At 40.2% G+C, this 17,168-nt stretch overlaps 1 protein-coding gene across 4 annotated transcripts in view; it reads right to left on the minus strand.

Moving 5' to 3' along the window:
* afap1 (actin filament associated protein 1) overlaps window positions 1–17,168 on the minus strand; it is a 93,873-nt gene that overhangs the window by 45,911 nt on the left and 30,794 nt on the right. For 3 of the 4 annotated variants that reach the window (XM_086285301.1, XM_086285303.1, XM_086285300.1), the window contains exon 1: window positions 6,874–7,109. The exons of the other annotated variant lie outside the window; for it this stretch is intronic. In XM_086285301.1, coding sequence (XP_086141427.1) covers window positions 6,874–6,910 — 37 coding nt within the window. In that variant the 5' untranslated portion in view covers window positions 6,911–7,109. Of the gene's footprint in view, window positions 1–6,873; window positions 7,110–17,168 lie in introns of those variants that run through there. 4 annotated transcript variants of the gene reach the window in all.

The raw sequence follows: 17,168 nt of genomic DNA on the forward strand, positions 1-17,168 counted from the left end.
TTCTTATCCAAAGTTGAATCAGCTGAATATGTTGTCTGCCATACCAGGTCAGCTCAACCAGAACTGCTATTTTGTGGCACGTAACAGATTTTAAAGGAGTCCTTGTGCACCTAAAAGATGCATGAGAAGCCAGAGACTTACAGTTCCAAACACCCACTTTCTGCGGTTTTGGGAAGCTTAACTGCACTGTGGGTTCAGTGTTACAGTAAGAAGGTGGTTATTGTTAATTGAGGTTGGTTTTATGGTCTGGCATCGTCATGGTTACTGCTTCCAACATGCCACCAAAACACAGGGTGATGCTGGAAGGTATTTATTTGTCACATGATTACATAAAAACCATCACACAGACAAGCTGAAAAATTCTTAATACTTTGGGAGGAAAAGGAAGAGTATCATCTGCCTTTCCACTCTGATAACTCCTTCGTAACTCCAACTTGTAAAGGTAACTGCTTACCATCTGAATTTTCACTGCCCTTCTCAGCTTCACTTTATAATTTATCAGATAAAAATAACTCTTAAATGTCCTCCGCTACATACAGATATTTTAGTCCTATACTGGTAGCCTTGTGTACTGTTTTTTTCCCTTCCCACTTCTGGTGGAAAGCTGTGAAAGTTGTGTGCTATTACCAGTCATAAATGTTTCATAAAGACTTTTAAAGCCTCAACTTGGATGAGCACCAGGCGAGAGGGAGAGTTCTGAACAGATCAGAGGATGGGTGATGCTGCATTAACTTATGATGAAAGACAAGCTGCCTTGCTCCCGCCCCATTTCTCAGGTCTGTAATTATGAGGTTTGTGTGTTTTCTATCTTCCATCAGGCATGCCAAGCAAACATCACAGAGGGGGGCTGATTGCTATCGAACTGTACAGGTGGTTTACTGTAGAAGCAGATGTTTCCCAGACCGCAAACACACATCTGCAAAACCCTGATGTGAAAAGGAGAAAAAAAAAAAAAGAAAGGTGATGGGATAGGGAAGTGCTGATGGAGGTGTAGAGAAGATAAGAGAGGTGGAAATATGGTGGGAGAAGTCCCAAAGCAAGCTCTAAAACCAAACAATATTTGGGGATAGTAATGATGCGCCCTTTGGTATGTCTTTTAAAAAGATAATTAGAGGGAGCTCAGCTAAAAACCATTGGACAAAAAGAAAGATGGGGTGAAGGGTTGTGGAGGGGGAGACACTCCTGCTTGTAGTTTTGATCTTCTGGTGGGAATGGAAGACATGAGGTTTTCTTGATTGGACTGGGAATTGTAGCTGCATGGGTGTGAGAAATGAGTGTCACATTATACATGGTTTTTGACTGGTGAGGATATAGAGGCTGTAGGTCTACTAAGCATCATCATTTGTTTCATCCACAAAATGGCTCAATTCAGATATAGGTAGTGGACTGGAGTTTTCACAGGCACACGTCTCTGATTTACTATCTGAGAACTCATGAACATTCAACACAAAGTAATTTCACAGGAAAATTCCGATTTTCCACAGGTTGTGATAGCTCAGGAAGCAGCACATGTCATCTAATAAATGAATTCAATTCAATTCAATTCAATTTTATTTATATAGCGCCAAATCACAACAACAGTCGCCTCAAAGTGCTTTATATTGCAAGGTAGACCCTGCAATAATACATACAGAGAAAACCCCAAAAATCATATGACCACCTATGAGCAAGCACTTTGGCGACAGTGGGAAGGAAAAACTCCCTTTTACCAGGAAGAACCCTACGGCAGAACCAGGCTTTAGGGAGGGGCGGGGCCATCTTGTGTGAATGAGGCAAGTTTTATAAATTACCCAAATAGACTAGCAAAAAGCAATATACTGTAACAAGCAGTCTGTTTGCCATGCACCATACCTTTTGTTATTAGCACCAGGTTGGTCACAGCAAGTTGAAAAACCGATCCCACTGAGTCTCAAACTGTAGTACACACCTTCTACATTTGGTAAAGAGAAATCTAGAAGATTGGAGGTCCTAGAATATGGACTTTATAGCTGCATTTGGGCATCCCTGGTATTAATTTTCCACAATGCTGCCTATTTCATCCCAGGACACCTTGGATGAGATCTTTTATTTAACTCAAAAACTTCCATTTAATAGTTAAACACAGTCGTTGTGTCTGAAGTTTTCCTTGTGTATGGTATATGAATTCACCTTAACTTCACTTTCATGGGCTAAAGTTGGCAGCTGTGTTCCTTGTTCTGCTCTGTAGCCTTGGTGAGCTCGGAGTAACATCACATAAACCATTTCTCTACTTCCTACAGGTTCTGGTCAGGTTCTCACAGGTCAGCGAGCCAGGCAATAGATAAAACTGGCATTTGGTTAGAAGCGGCTGAACACTGTGATCAGCTATTTGTCTGATCACAAACAGCGTTGTTCTGTCAGACATAAAATACTAACCTCAGTCTCCAAATAAAGTCTATGTGTGGAAAACACTGAAAATACAAAATTCATCATGCATGATTGCCCCTTTTTTCAATCTGAAATAGCTAAAGCCTGTCTAACTTTGATTTAAATCAAATTAGATTCCTGTAGGTGTACCCATTGTCCTGACTGTGATAGAAGCCTTTGGTCTTTTCATCAGTTACTTATTAAACACCACCTACAGAAACAGGACACAGAGGCACTCTTATCTGTGCGAGTGTAAACAGCAGCTACACAGTCACAACCAAACGCTCAAACTGACAAAATTACAGCTCCCTGTACCCTTATCCTCCTATTAGGACACCCCACCAAGGCAGCTTTAGTCTTGTACTGTAATCCTAAAAGCTTTGTTAAAGGCAGACAGGCTAACAAGTGAATGCACTCATCCTATTACAATAAGCTTGTTGAAGGCTAGTGAGACTCATGAGAAGTGATTTCCTCCTAATGCATCCAAATTTTCAAGGCGACCATATATGCTTGCAATAAGCAGAACTATTTTAACTTCTTTAAAGTACGAGTCCAAAGGCAAATGCTTGTTTGATGATGTTAAATCAGTAGGCTACCAACAGGCTGCCAGCTGGATGTATGCCATATCATTCTGTGCTATTTGGCATACACTGGGGTCCTTTGAATTGTGCTTGAGTTTGGCACTCGCTCCCCATTCTTTTTCCCTGTGTTTTTCCAGATGCATATTGACACAGGGGTAAGGCTGGGAGGGCTATGATTAGTCGGCCCAAAATTAAAGTCTCTCTTCCCACATGCCAGCTTACTGACAGGCCAACTCTGCAGGGAAGGATGGAGAAATGACAAAGTCATTTCTCCTCATCTCTCGTCTCCACTGCTGGGATCCATCACCAAAAAAAGGAAGGGGCTCACGCGTCTGACAGATGAAAGCTTTTAAACTTCAATCACTATTGGGGTGAATGAGGCAGGGAAGGAGAACCAAATGAGCGAGGCAGGCCAGTACGGTGACACCATGCACCCACCGTTCCCACATCACACACACTCCAATTAATTGCTTGTCGACTCAGAGTTTCTGTGAGGAAAGCTGCAATAATAAGTGGCAATAAACACTTTAACACTTGTATTTGCCCCCAAAGCACAGCACCCCATAAATGGGAGAGCTATTGAGCATGGACTTGCTAAAAGAGACAGTTGACGTTGACTTTGGTTTTCTATTATTGCCTCAAATCCACCACCAGCTCAAAACAACATAGAAAGGAAAGCAAGCCAGGTCCCTTAGATCAGAGATGTTTTAGAAGCAAGCAGTTGCTCAAATTTGACTGCTAACCCAAGTAACATTTGGTAACGATCCCAACTCTGACCTAGATAGTTAAAGTATGCAATTTTGCTTTCCATTAAACAGTTCTCCCAAAAAATTTCCCTAATTGATATTTTAAAAAGTATCCACTTTTTTTCCCAGATTACAGGTTAAGATAGGGTTAGGGTTAACGTCTTTGGCTGTGACCTGTGTCCGATCCAGTGGGTTAGGGTTGGCAGATAGCATAGACAAAGGGAAGCTAGTAAAACAACATCAACAGCATCAAAAACAACAGCTATGCATTGATTATCACTAAACTGCTGTATAGTGAGACAGTCATTACTGTTTGCAAAATGTCACTGCAGTTTTGTATGTTTTATGTTTAGTATCAATCAACACTGTTCCACTGTTTCAAACTGCCACAACTGCAGCAAGGAAAAAAAAAAAGAAGATTTATCTAGAAAAAATATGCCTGAGCTAAATTTGGTTGATCTCCATTCAAGATCATCTTCTTGTGCATTTCTGTACTATTTTTCTGAGCTTCTACCATTTGTAGGTCACTTTGTAGAAGTCCCCGTATGCCCCTTTGTTCTTGCACTAGATCTCCACCAGTGTGTCAGGACAGTCTTAGAACTTGGGTTTCATTTTCGGGAAGTAGAAAAATCGCAGGAAGGCAATTCTGACAAACAGGGCAGGTGGTGAGTGATGACTGCGTTGGACAAAAAATCTTTTCAATGGCACTCTGGTATGCGTCACAATAGGTCATTTCTGCTGAGTGTTTTACAGTAGATCTCCACGCTTGACAGCTTCACCCTGGAGCAGGAATTCATGGTGGGACATGACCCCAGTAAAAAATAATTATAGAAGCCACACTTAAAATTTTTGGGGCATGCCAGAGAAGATCATCAAACTAATGTATAAGAAAAACCATAGAACTATCAATTGCAGTTTTAAGGTATTTGACTAAAATGTTGTATACATTCAAAGCTACGTTGATACAGAAGATTAATTTTGAGAGTCTGTGACAATGACAAGTTTGCTCTTTATCGGGCGTGCCATTTTGACCTGAAAAACAAATGCCATAGTTATCATCACTGTCCTGCATATTGTTTAAAGCAGCCTGTACAAATCCAGAGACAAAGTATTTTTAGCATGGAGATTGGTGAAGGTAAAACCTCATGGCTGGCCTCTTTAGTAATAGACAGTGTTCCCAACACTGTTTAAACTGAGAAGTTCCAATCAGTGAACACCATCATAAACCAATACAACATAAAACAACATAAACCAATAAAAACAAAAAAAGCATAAATTAATACTACTCCACCCCAAAAAATTCTTTGAATTCCTCTGAATGCATGAGGACAATGTTTACTCTAAACCAACCTGTTGGGTTTATTTCCAGAATACCGAACAAAGCTCCACTACAGGAGCCCTAATTAGTTTTTCTTAGTATTATTAAGAGTAAATCAAGATTCCTTATTTATATTTCAGCAAGGACTGCAGTATGTGTTGTTACTGTATCATAGAAAATCCTGAGCTGGGAAACTAGAAGACCTAGCTGAGTTGTGATATCTATTTTATACCTGCATACTGGCTCTTCTATATCCACACTGGTTAAACAAAAATATTATATACTGCATGCTTCAGTAGTACACAATAGATGTCTGTACAAACCTCACCAAATGCCGGGCACTGAAGCACTGCCGGGCCACCCGAAACCCTTGCAGCTGCTAGCATTGGTCCTGTTATTGTGCACTCATTTCACAACCACATGAGGACAAGTGAGAGATATCAAGCATTTGTGTTGTCATTCCAGGGTTGTGTTAGAAAACCTCTGACTTCAGGGTGGAGTTGCCCTAACGCTGACCTGGACTGTTTAATAACTGTCTGAGTACTGCCAGCTGTATAAAGCTAAATGGATAAGAAGATGAAAAAAACAGTTCTGTTAGTGTACACAGTGACAAAGTGACTATTTTTGACTAAATAGGTTGGTTTACCGTTATCCTGCTGTTGCAACCAAGTCTAGAGAGCCAGAGTGGTTGTCTCAAAATCTCAGGCAGGCAAAGATAAGGGTAATACTCCTCAATTTATCCCCTAACTGCTCCAAGTGTACAGTAAGAGTAACCCTCCAGCTCAGAATTATGCAGCAGTTTTTCTGAGCACTGTTGAAAGTACTCTGATTTTTAAAGATTATTTTCAGAGACGGATACTGCACATGTTGTTGATGTATGTGGATCTGCTGTCTAGCAACAATGAGGTAATAAGAAACAGACTTGCTTTTAAGCTCCATGCCAGAAAGAAAGGAATTGGGTTGCATAATAGGGGGTAATTACAAAATGAAAACCGATAAAATGGTGAAATATCTGAAAAAAGTACTGCTTGTGCTTGTAAAGTACAATGAGCTTTAATTACATTATTTGTTAAGAGCACCTTCCATTGGTTCACCTTTAATAGGTGAACCAATGAAAGGTATTCTTCTGTCAATTGTATGATAACACCACCAAGTTTCACTGGTGGCAGCAATGAAGTCAGCCCAAAAGCTGAGTCTAGTTATATCAGTTTAACTACTGTTACACATCATTATGAGGTCAAACTCTTGAAGACCAGAATCACCAAAACAGATTGCTTTCTCATTTATAAAGGGATTCATTTCTGTAGTCAGAGCTACATTAAATTGCCAGATGACTGAACGGAGTCCGGCATAAAGTCCATATACTACATAGACACTTAACACGCGACCACAACCCTAATGACACTGCGAGGAGCCAACTGTCTCTCCGCAGTCTCTTCCCCGTGCCCTCTTTCAGCATACCTTTTAGAAACATTATTCATTTGTGGCCTTTTTCTGCGCTTGCGTATGTGCTGAACGGCGCACGTGCGCCAATCTGATGCATGCACACAGATTTCTACAATACACACTCTGAACTACAACAGAAGAATAATAAAAGCTGGCAAGGAAGCCAAAACAAACGTTATCGACCGGTAATCTTTGTTAGTGAGTACACTAGCAGCCCCGGAAAAGTCATGCTGTTCTTGGCTTTCAGTTTGAACGTCGTGGAGATCCCACTGTACAAGAGATACATCGTAAGAAAGTCGCTTTTAACAACCTTCCATTTTAATAGGTTTATTGCTGCTAGAAAACCAAGCTGCATTCATTTTTTCACGGGAAAAAAAGGACAGCGTAAGCCACTCACCCCTGCTGGAAGTGAAAAGAATGGGCTCGCTCCTCATCTTAAAGTCAAGCTCATCTATAATCCCCCGTCCCGAGCAGGCGCGTGCCCAGCGGCTTCCTGGCAGCGGTAAAAATCCACACAGGCACGCAGTTGTCTTCTATGCCTCCTCTTTCTACCTCCGACTGTCCTTTTCCTAGCTAACCGGCGGCCACTGAAACGTCTTTTTTTCCCTTTCAAAGTTTTTCCCCGGATCTTTCTCCTACTCCCTCCCTGTGCCTTCTCTCCTCCCCTCTCCTTAACCTCCCCTCTCTACGCGCCCCCTTCTCTCGCTCTCTTTCGCTCGCTCGCTCCCAATCTTCCTGCACTGATAGCTCTGCTGGATTTATGAGATTTCCCCTTTGCTTTTCTTTATAATCTCCATTCTGGCCTATTCTGTTTTATTCGAAATTATGTGACTTCAGAATGAAGGCAGATTGATATAATTTAGATGCCAGTACTGTCTTTAATATGCTGCAATTTATTAATTTAATACGCTTCTTTTCTTTCCGTTTTTTAATCGAGTCAAAGACACGTGTCATTGAAAGCATATGTGTGTGTTTTACATATGCTTTGATCGCACTTTCATTGAGCTTATTTCATCTGCTCTGAATATATACAAACTATTACTAGGATTGTGTGAAAATGTATCTCAACAGCTGCTGACTCTTGTGGCCCAGAAGTTGCAGATGGTAAGCAACACTCCACATTGTTTTACTTGTGGAGTGAGGGTGACTTTTTAATGTGAGAATTCCAGAAATCCCAGTGTAACTGGGCCGGGGGTGTTGATTACACAGCATTTTGTTTCCTGGTGCAGTCACTCCACAGCACAGAAATGTTTTGTTTGGTGCGCATGTCAACACCTTTAGAGCCACACTGTGTACAAAAAATGATTTGAAATCTCTTTCATGTTGGTTCTTTGCAGTAGTAAATCATGTATGTGCAAATTCTTTCATTTTTGAGGGAAAAAAACCCACAAACTTGCTTGAGAATTGGATGCCTTCGCTAATTACAGTACACTGCATTACCATAAGCTGCTGATCCCTACGTCCTAGTCCCCAGGGGCAAACAAGAGCCAGTCTGAGTTCAATATCCCATCTGCCATCAGGGGAGGAGGAAGGGGGGAAGGAAAGACTTGCTCTACCCTGCCCTTTTTCAGCGTGGAACTTGAGACTGTGAGGAAGGGAACAGTGTGCAGTGTGGAGAGAAAGAATAATGTGCCGGATCACCTTTTGGTCTCACGAGTTCAAGAAGAACCACAGACTGGCAGAGGCTGTTGACGTGCATTTCCCTAAAGAATAAGACACATAATGTGACATCTCAGCTCCACATGGGCTCTAGACAAAATGCAATTTTTGATACTTTGGCATTGGCTTGATTTGTTTAGGGTCACAACAGCATTTTGTATCACAAACAAGTATAACAAGCGCTATTATTATAAACACCATTATTTAAAAATCGAGAGCAGGGTGATAATATCTTTTGGATTCCCAGCTGATGATCCCTTACACAGTGCACATAGTGATTTGATCCACTGTTGATATAAAAGTTACCAGAAGATTTTCTCTTTGTTTGAGTTATGACTAAAACTTTCTTTTCAGAAATATGAGTTGCTTTTTTAAAAAAAAAACTTCTCCACTCGCACACAGTTTTGCTGCCAATTTTCCTCAGGCAATAGAGCCTCAAGTTCAACACAACAGACAGCAAAAGGCCACACACACACAAAAACAGTGTTATCAGAGACAATTGCTTTGGACACACCGGTCAAAATGAACAGCAGGCTAACGTGAACATAAAACCCTTTGGATTTTACCTCCATTGCAACTAACTTCGCTAGTGCCAAACTCTTTTGAGCTTAAAACACAGGAGGTATGTTGGTGCACTGTAAGGCAGTATGCAGACTAGATGACCCTAAAGTCAGTTAACTGCAGTGGACAAATCTAGTGGGAGGATTTCGGGTTGAGTTATGAGACTCTTATGAGGGTGAGATATGAGATGGAGAGGCAGCCTGTGGTGAGTAGCAATAAGTGATGAAAGGATTGACGGGTTACAGTGAAAAAGCACCAGACTGTATATTCTTCACTCAAGTCTAGAGTCTCAAACACACTTTTCTTTTGTGTAATGTGTATGCGCAAGTGTGATCCCACTGAAACTGCATACCAGATGAAAGTTAACTTGGCTCTGTTTCTTTAAAAGTCAATAGTGACATCAGTCTTCTTCCCACTTACTTTTATTAAATCTAATAGAGATTGAGATACTGTAATAACTTGGACACTTCCCTATCCAAGTCAGTCATCAACCCGTCAAGTTATTCAGACACCCTAGTGAGAGAAAACACACATGCACAAACACGTAAATGTTAAAGCTGATGATGAAACGTTGATGTTTTGACCAGTTAGACTATCAGACATCCACTTTCTCTGCTTAATGATCAGAGGATTTTGCAGGTTAAGAGGTCAATCAGATAAGCCTAGAAACCATCTGGTACCGAACATGAGGGAAAATTGTGTATTCCCTGACTGGTTGCAACTGGTTGCTGGCAGTCGTTGTAAAAATTGATTTCTAAAGCTCCATTCATGCAGGCCTAGCAACCACTCTTTGAGTGGTAGGGGAATAAATGGTATAGGAACTGATTCTTATATAGGGCTTTTCTACTCTACCTGAGCACTCAAAGTGCTTTATACAGCATGCCTGATTCACTCATTCATACAAGCACATTTATCTGTTCCTAAGTGCTTTCTATCTAACATTCACAAAAGCTGCTCTCCAGTGCATCCATTACCAAAGACTGCAGGTCCGAGTAGCCAGAGATCAAACCACCAGCCAATAAGCAGATGACCTGCTCTACTCCCTGAGCCACAGCCAGCAAGTGGTTGCAGATGGTTGCGTGGTCTCACTAGCATGAAAATAGGCACAATGACGTATACAGTACTGCACTGAAAACCTCCTTTTGATTACTTTGTCACTAGCAGGTCCAGCGCTTGACAGTCAAACCATTACAAATGACTCGCCAAATTATAGTGAAACTGCAAAATGTGCAATGCATATGAGAAACTGAGAATGTTTACCTTCAGAGTAAAAGTTGTACCTTTTGAAATGTGTTTCACAACTTTTCTTTGTTTGCATCAACATCATTGAAATATAACTATAGTTCGAGAGTGAATAGCAAGTGTCTACAGACAAGACGGCATCTTCCATGCAAACTACAAGTGACTGTAGCAACCTCCTAGCAGAAAAGCAATCACGAAGAGTTTTTATGTGCAGGACCCACAATTTCACCTGGCGAGTAGCCACAGCCAGTAACCAATCACAAACTGGTTAGGATCTACCACATATGATCTAAGTATGCAGTACCTTTTTTGGGTTAAAGTTTTATTACTGTCGGCAGCTAATGCCATAGAGGTTTATCAAAATCTATAACTAGTGACAGTACTCCACAGCACAAGTCCATTTGCATTACTATTAGAAATGTATATCCCGAATGCTTTTCACCTCACTCCACCCATTCATGGCATCAGACAGAAGTCATTAACTTTGAATATTTCATATACCATATTTTATCCATAAATGTTTTCATTACATCATAAACTCCTGGAAAAAAAGGGAGAAAATATATATACTGTAAGCAACAGCAACAAGCCACCTCTATTTGTACAATAATGAAAATATTCCACCTACTGCACATGTTCAGAAACTAAATCAAATAGCCCAAGTGACAAATCCAGAGTCGCAAGATAGACATCTGACTTGGAATACATACCAGTTCCCCAACCCATCCCCCATTCTAGTTATTGAATTAAGACACATGGTTTGGCTTTGGGACAAGGCTCGCCTTGTCTTTGCAATGTGGAAAGCCACTGGTGGAGTGTGGTGCTGTCAGGGTCTTATGACAAACCAGAGGATGGATGATCATGCCAGACTCAGTCAAACACTTATACTGGGACTAAATGAATGACTTGGTGTGATTGTATATGCCATTGTGAAGCTTTTTGATAAGGAAAAGTGCAGACTGACTAGCAAGGTAATTGCAACAAAAATAAGATCTTGTGAGCTCTGTACATCAGCTAGAGACCCCTGTGGATCCTTACTAAAAACAGCCAGGGATTCCCCCACTTTAACTGCCTTCCTGAACTCATCAGACATCTGCTCATAATTATCAGGCGTTATATATGGATTATATTTAACAAGCCAAAATGTTATTTTGGACAATGTCAAGAAATTCTTTGCTTTACTGAATTTGAAGAAGGCAAAGGAAATGAACTCTTGGTAACTCTTTGGTGGTAAAAAAATCACCAACAATTTGATGCCAGCTGGTTTTGTAAAACGTAAACCAATGAGGAAGGGGACTGCAGATTATCTGCAATTGATTGCTATAAGTGCCCCATTTCAATTTTTGTATATAATTTCATCCACTGTTCTTCCACAGTGTGTCTTCACTGCAAATAAAAATGAACAATGTCTTGGCTGCCATAGATATTCTGAATACTCCAGATCATTACAGTTCAAATCATGAATGTACACTAAAAACAGGAATTACCAGAGAAACTTTCTCAAAGTTGACTCAATAGCAGAATGATCATTTATGTATCAGTGTTGCTTCAGCAGTATCAGAGGGCTAAGAGTTAAGGAAAGTGGTCTAACTCTCTCTGAGCAAGGTCATCCATGTGTGTGTGTATACGTGTGTGTGTGTGCGTACATGTGTGTGTGTGTCTGTGGTTTGGCTGTTTTGAGTCTGGGTGTTTCCCCCTTTACTTGATAAAAGGTAAGTATTCAAGATATGCTTGTCAAAACAGCAGCCAACCTGAGCACCTCTCAGTGTGCACTAAGACATGCCCAGCCATAGCCCCTCCTCTCACACACACACACACACACACACACACACACACACACACACACACACACACACACACACACACACACACACACACACACACACCTCTTTTGACCAAAATAGAATGGAAAGACTTGTCAGGGTAGGCTGTTATGCATTTTATTGTTCATGAAAATGTGTGTGTTCCTTCCTAGCAAACATGCCGTGGGGGCACTGTGGGTGCACCCACACTCTAACTTTGTTTTGAACATGTTCAAACTTTATAGAAACTTCAACAGCAACAGTGATTTCTACACACTAACCTCGTGTATAAACTTGGGTGACTCAGACTGCACTGCTTTCTGGACTTTTCTTACTACTTTGATATTTAAGAAAATTCAGCTATGTGAGTCATCTGAGTTTTTCCTTTTATTGCAGAATCTTTAAGCAATTTTCACTCACAGGCATAGAAAGCAAAGAAAACGACCACAGCAGCAACTAATGGAATCAACTTGGAATATATTCACTATTTCTTGCCAACCAGACATGTAGAATATCTCATTTTTATATGCTAGTTAATCAAGAATTATTGGTCTTAAGACTTTAGATAAAGTTTAAAACACAATGAAAACCACACATTTCTTTCCTGTTTCAAATCCATTGTGCTTGATTGTGGGTTAGGAATGGAGAAATTCCTATGGATCCCAGACCTCCTGCTGCCTGTGTTACAACAGACACAGTGCATCAATATCCCCATCAAACAAGCCATGCCGCTTTCACAATGCATCCAGTAGCAGGCACAATCACTTTCATTTACATGATTATGTACATGCAAGCATTCATAAAATGATCAGATGTTTCACATTATTGCCATAACAAACCATGGGCCAGGGGTAACTACTTTCTTAAGGCCTGAAAGTACTTGAAAATAAAACACGGCTTGAAGACGTAAATCAGTATCAACTAGGCTTCACATTGCTGGGACAGCACTGTAAATGGTATTGTTTCATACACACACTCACGCAGGCTCACCTTTCTTAACGGGAAGTGTATGAGGAATGCTGACGTCAAGGCATTATAAATCTCTGGTGGCAGTGCGTCACATTTGAGAAGTTAGCCAGCTCTAATGTCCAGGTCTGGAAGTCCCATTATCATCATCATTCTCATTGCAGTCAGTGAGCTGTGTGTGTGTGTGTGTGTGTGGCACTCAAGGCAACACTTGAGTGTAGCTCATCATTACAGTCAACCTATACAGTTAATGCATACGGTTGTGTAGGTGTGTGGGTTTGTGAAAAGATCCATTACAGTGTGGCTAAATACAACAGTACTCTTTTTTTTCCAGTTTAAATCATTATTGTTAACACAAAAAAAGGAAGCTATTTCAGGCCTTGGCAACCATACTCTGACATAGCCAATCCAATCATAACAACTCTTGGGATATGGTCTAAAGCTCTCGGAATAGCTACGTAAGGATCATGTCTTTAGAGTAGAGCCAGTGAACATTTTGGACAACTAAACGGAAACATGATGCACATCACGGAACTGAAAAATGTTAAATTCCTTTAAACTGCTAGATGTGTCAGAATATTATACAATATAATATTGAATTTATTCAATATTTTTTTACAACTTTATATATGGTGTTTATGTGTGGTGTACTCTTTGGTATGAACTTTTAATTGGCCTACATAATGCTGATTTAGCACCACTGCATAGGTCACGGATAAAACAAATATTTCCATTATGCACTGCATCAGTGTATGCCAATAATCTAAACATGAGCCAAAGGATATTAAAACCAAAAATATCTTTAGATCTCTGAGTGATCTCCATGACGCAGTCAACCCCTATTGGCAGTTCCCAAGATCAATATCCATCAGCACAACCACGACTGTTTATTTAACTGGCGCAGCATCCAGGATTACCTGTCAACCTTGTCTGGTCTTTTTCTGTTGCCTTTTCTTTTCTGCCTTAAAATGATTAATCTGTTAACAAATAAATAAATACAAAATAATAAAATACCCAAAATATGAAGATAAATGGCAAGGTTCCAAAACTGAGTGTTTAACTCTCGACATTCTTATTGCTATCACCTGAGACAAATGACAACTAGGAAATATTTGCAGTTCAGCCTTAAAGGTGTACACTTGTATATTTTAGGAAATGTCACTTAATTTTTTAAAATTAGTTTACTATACATTTTAAGAACTTAATCAAATCGATTCAGGTCTCTGTGAACTGAAATTGACTAAGGGATGAGCTTCACTACTCGACGCTTATCTGTGACACCAACTATAACCCCTTCACCAGTGTTTCCCAATCACTGTGCCGCGGCACATAAATGTGCCGTGAGAAATGATCAGGTGTGCCGTGGAAGATTATCTGGTTCCACCTGATTAGTACCCTAAGCGACCGGCATGAGTAACAGGCAGAGCATTCTCTTCCACTAGAGGGCAGTACAACTACCTGCTCTAATTAAATGGGTAGCCAACTGCCAGTAAAACAGAAGAAGACAAAGAAGAAACTACATAATAGTCATGCTGTGAGTGAGACAACGCAGCGCGTAAAAGCAATAGACAAATGTTTGAAAAAGTAGTTAATCTGACCTGGCTCGTGGAGAAAATCCAGACCCAGATGAAGGCCCTAGCATGAGTAGTGGTCAGAAGAAAGCAAAAAGGGGCAAACTGAGCCAAGTCCCTTATTCTTGCTCTGCTTTTTGTTACATTTTTGTTTGGTGGGGTGTAGTGTGATTTTTCTCATTTGAAATATATGCCGTGGCTCCAAAAGGTTGGGAAACACTGCCCTACACACAGTGTGAATACTTGTAGAACTAGGATTTCCTCCGAGCATTAAAATTCATATGGGCAATAATGACCCCTGGTTACGTCAAACGGAGGTCATTAAAATTAATACTGACTCTGTGTGCAACCAACGGTGTTGCCAAAACAATGTCAGACTCTGTAGTTTTCTCTGGTCCCCTCCCCAGTGGGCCCAGGAGTGACATGCTTAGCCACACATTCTCCTTTAAATGAAATTGCTGGCTGTCTGAGTGATGTGGGCTTTACACATAATTGGGCAACCTTCTGGCAGAAACCTGGTCTTGATGGGAGAGACGGCATCCATCCCACTTTGGATGGAGCAGCAGTTTGTATCATATCCATCTAATAGACTGCAATTTGTTCATGTAAATGGAGAGTCCTCTTCACACACTAAGGTTAATTATGGAGTTCCACATGGTTCTGTGTTAGGACCAATTCTGTTTACATTATACATGCTTCCAGTATCATTAGAAGACATAGCATACATTTTCACTGCTATGCAGATGACACCCAACTCTATCTATCCATGAAGCCAGATAACACACACCAATTAGTTAAACTGTAGGAATGTCTTAAAGACATAAAGACCTGGTTCACCTCTAATTTTCTGCTTCTAAATTCAGATAAAACTGAGGTTATTGTACTCAACCCTGAAAATCTTAGAAATACGGTTTCTAACCAGATTCTTACACTGGATGGCATTACCTTGGCCTCCAGTAACAGAAGGAACCTTGGTCTAATTTTTGACCAGGATATGTCATTCAATGCACATATTAAACAAATATGGAAGAAAGCAGTCGCTTTCTTCCATTTGGGCAATATCTCCAAAATTAGAAACATCCTGTCTCAGAGTGATAATGAAAAACTAGTTCATGCATTTATTACTTCCAGGCTGGACTACCATAATTTGTTATTATCAGGATGTCCTAAAAACTCCCTGAAAAGTCTTCAGTTGATCCGAAATGTTCAGCAAGAGTATTGACAGGGACTAGAAAGAGACAGCATATTTCTCCTATGTTGGCTTCCTTTCATTGACTCTCTGTTAAATACAGAACTGAATTTAAAGCCTTGCTCATCACATACAAGGTCTTGAATAATCAAGTCCAATCTCATCTTGATCACCTTATAGTACTGTATCACCCCATTACTACTTTTAATATTAGGCATAAAACTTTACTTCATGATAAAGCATATAGTTAGGGCTGGATCAGGTGACCCTGAATCCTCCCTTAGTTATGCTGCAATAGGTTTAGGCTGCTAGGGGATTTCTATTATAGATTGAGTATTTCTTCTTTAGTCACCTTTTCCACTATGTGTTTATACACCTCTCTGCATTTAATTATTTCTGGCTGCTTTCCATGGGATGTGTTTGTCCTCTCCATATCTACTCATCCCCAACCGGTTGGGGCAGAAGGCCGCCCTTCCCTGAGCCCGATTCTGCTGTAGGTTTCTTCATATTAAAATTGAGTTTTTCCTTCCCACTGTCACTAACACGCTTGCTCATTGGGGGCCATATGATTGTTGGGGTTTTCTTTGTGTTATTGAGGGTCTTTACCTTTACAAAATAAAGTGTCTTTAGGTAACTGTTTTTTGGGATTTGGCATTATATAAATAAGATTGAAATGAGCTGAAATTGGACTAACTTTGAAATAGTGCACATACACAGGGTAAGAAAGCTTTTAAAGAAGGTGATCCTTGAATCTGATATTTCTACAGCAGTGTATGGAGCCATGGCCTTCATCCAGACTGAACAAGGGTACTGCTGCTGGCAGGAAAACTAGGTCAAGAATGGACCAGGTCCTTTAACAGTATGGACCTCCCTCAAAACATCTAGCAGTTTAGGTACTGTATGTGCATAAATAGAGCTTTCCCGTTGCTCTGTCTCTCTCTGATTCAGATATCTATGTGCACAAATGGTTTTCACATATATACGGATAAAATGTCTCATTAAGCTCCAAACAATCCGCTGATTAACTTATTAGTAAATTATCACACAAACGTAGGTTAAGATTTACTGTGATTGTCTATATTATCTATCACTGTAATAACAAGCTCTATTACCCTGTTTTGTAATAGGTAATAAAAATAAGAAAATATATCATTTTAAAAATCTAAGTGTTTTAGGTACCTGCTTTTAAATGTAGTTGGTGGTTTTCCAAAAGCTCCAGCCCCTGCATAAAAACAGATGGAAGTAATGTCCACAAGGTTCAGGTCCAGCTGGAAGTGTTAACTTACCAGTAAACAAAGAAAAATTGTTCCGTCTTTTCTGTTTAGTTAACTCTTTGCTAACTCTGTTGTTCTTCTCTTTTCCATCCAGAGTTTACAGGAAGGTCAATGAGATTCTTTAAAATAGGGTTGATAGATATATCGATAGATCTGCAATCACAAGCACTGCCTGTAGTATCCGCAATTTCTCAGAGAAGTCCCAGTTTCATCACTGTAGGTAACTGTTGGTGTCAAAGTACATGTTTCTACAATCTGAAAGAGAGCATAAATTCAACCTGCATGGTCAAGCATTACAGTTAGATTACACTGTCAAGACCAGACATTTGGTATTATCTTCTCTGAATATTGTTTGGCCACGGGAATAGTAGATACACTTGGCAGTGACCAAAGTTTTTAGTGGAATAATTAATTTCATCCATTACAAA

The sequence above is a fragment of the Aulonocara sp. 'chitande type north' Nkhata Bay genome, linkage group LG3 (genome assembly GCF_057382095.1).
Source record: "Aulonocara sp. 'chitande type north' Nkhata Bay isolate Kocher_YH1m ecotype deep benthic linkage group LG3, A_spYH_male_GT1.1, whole genome shotgun sequence".
Taxonomy (NCBI): Eukaryota; Metazoa; Chordata; class Actinopteri; order Cichliformes; family Cichlidae; genus Aulonocara; species Aulonocara sp. 'chitande type north' Nkhata Bay.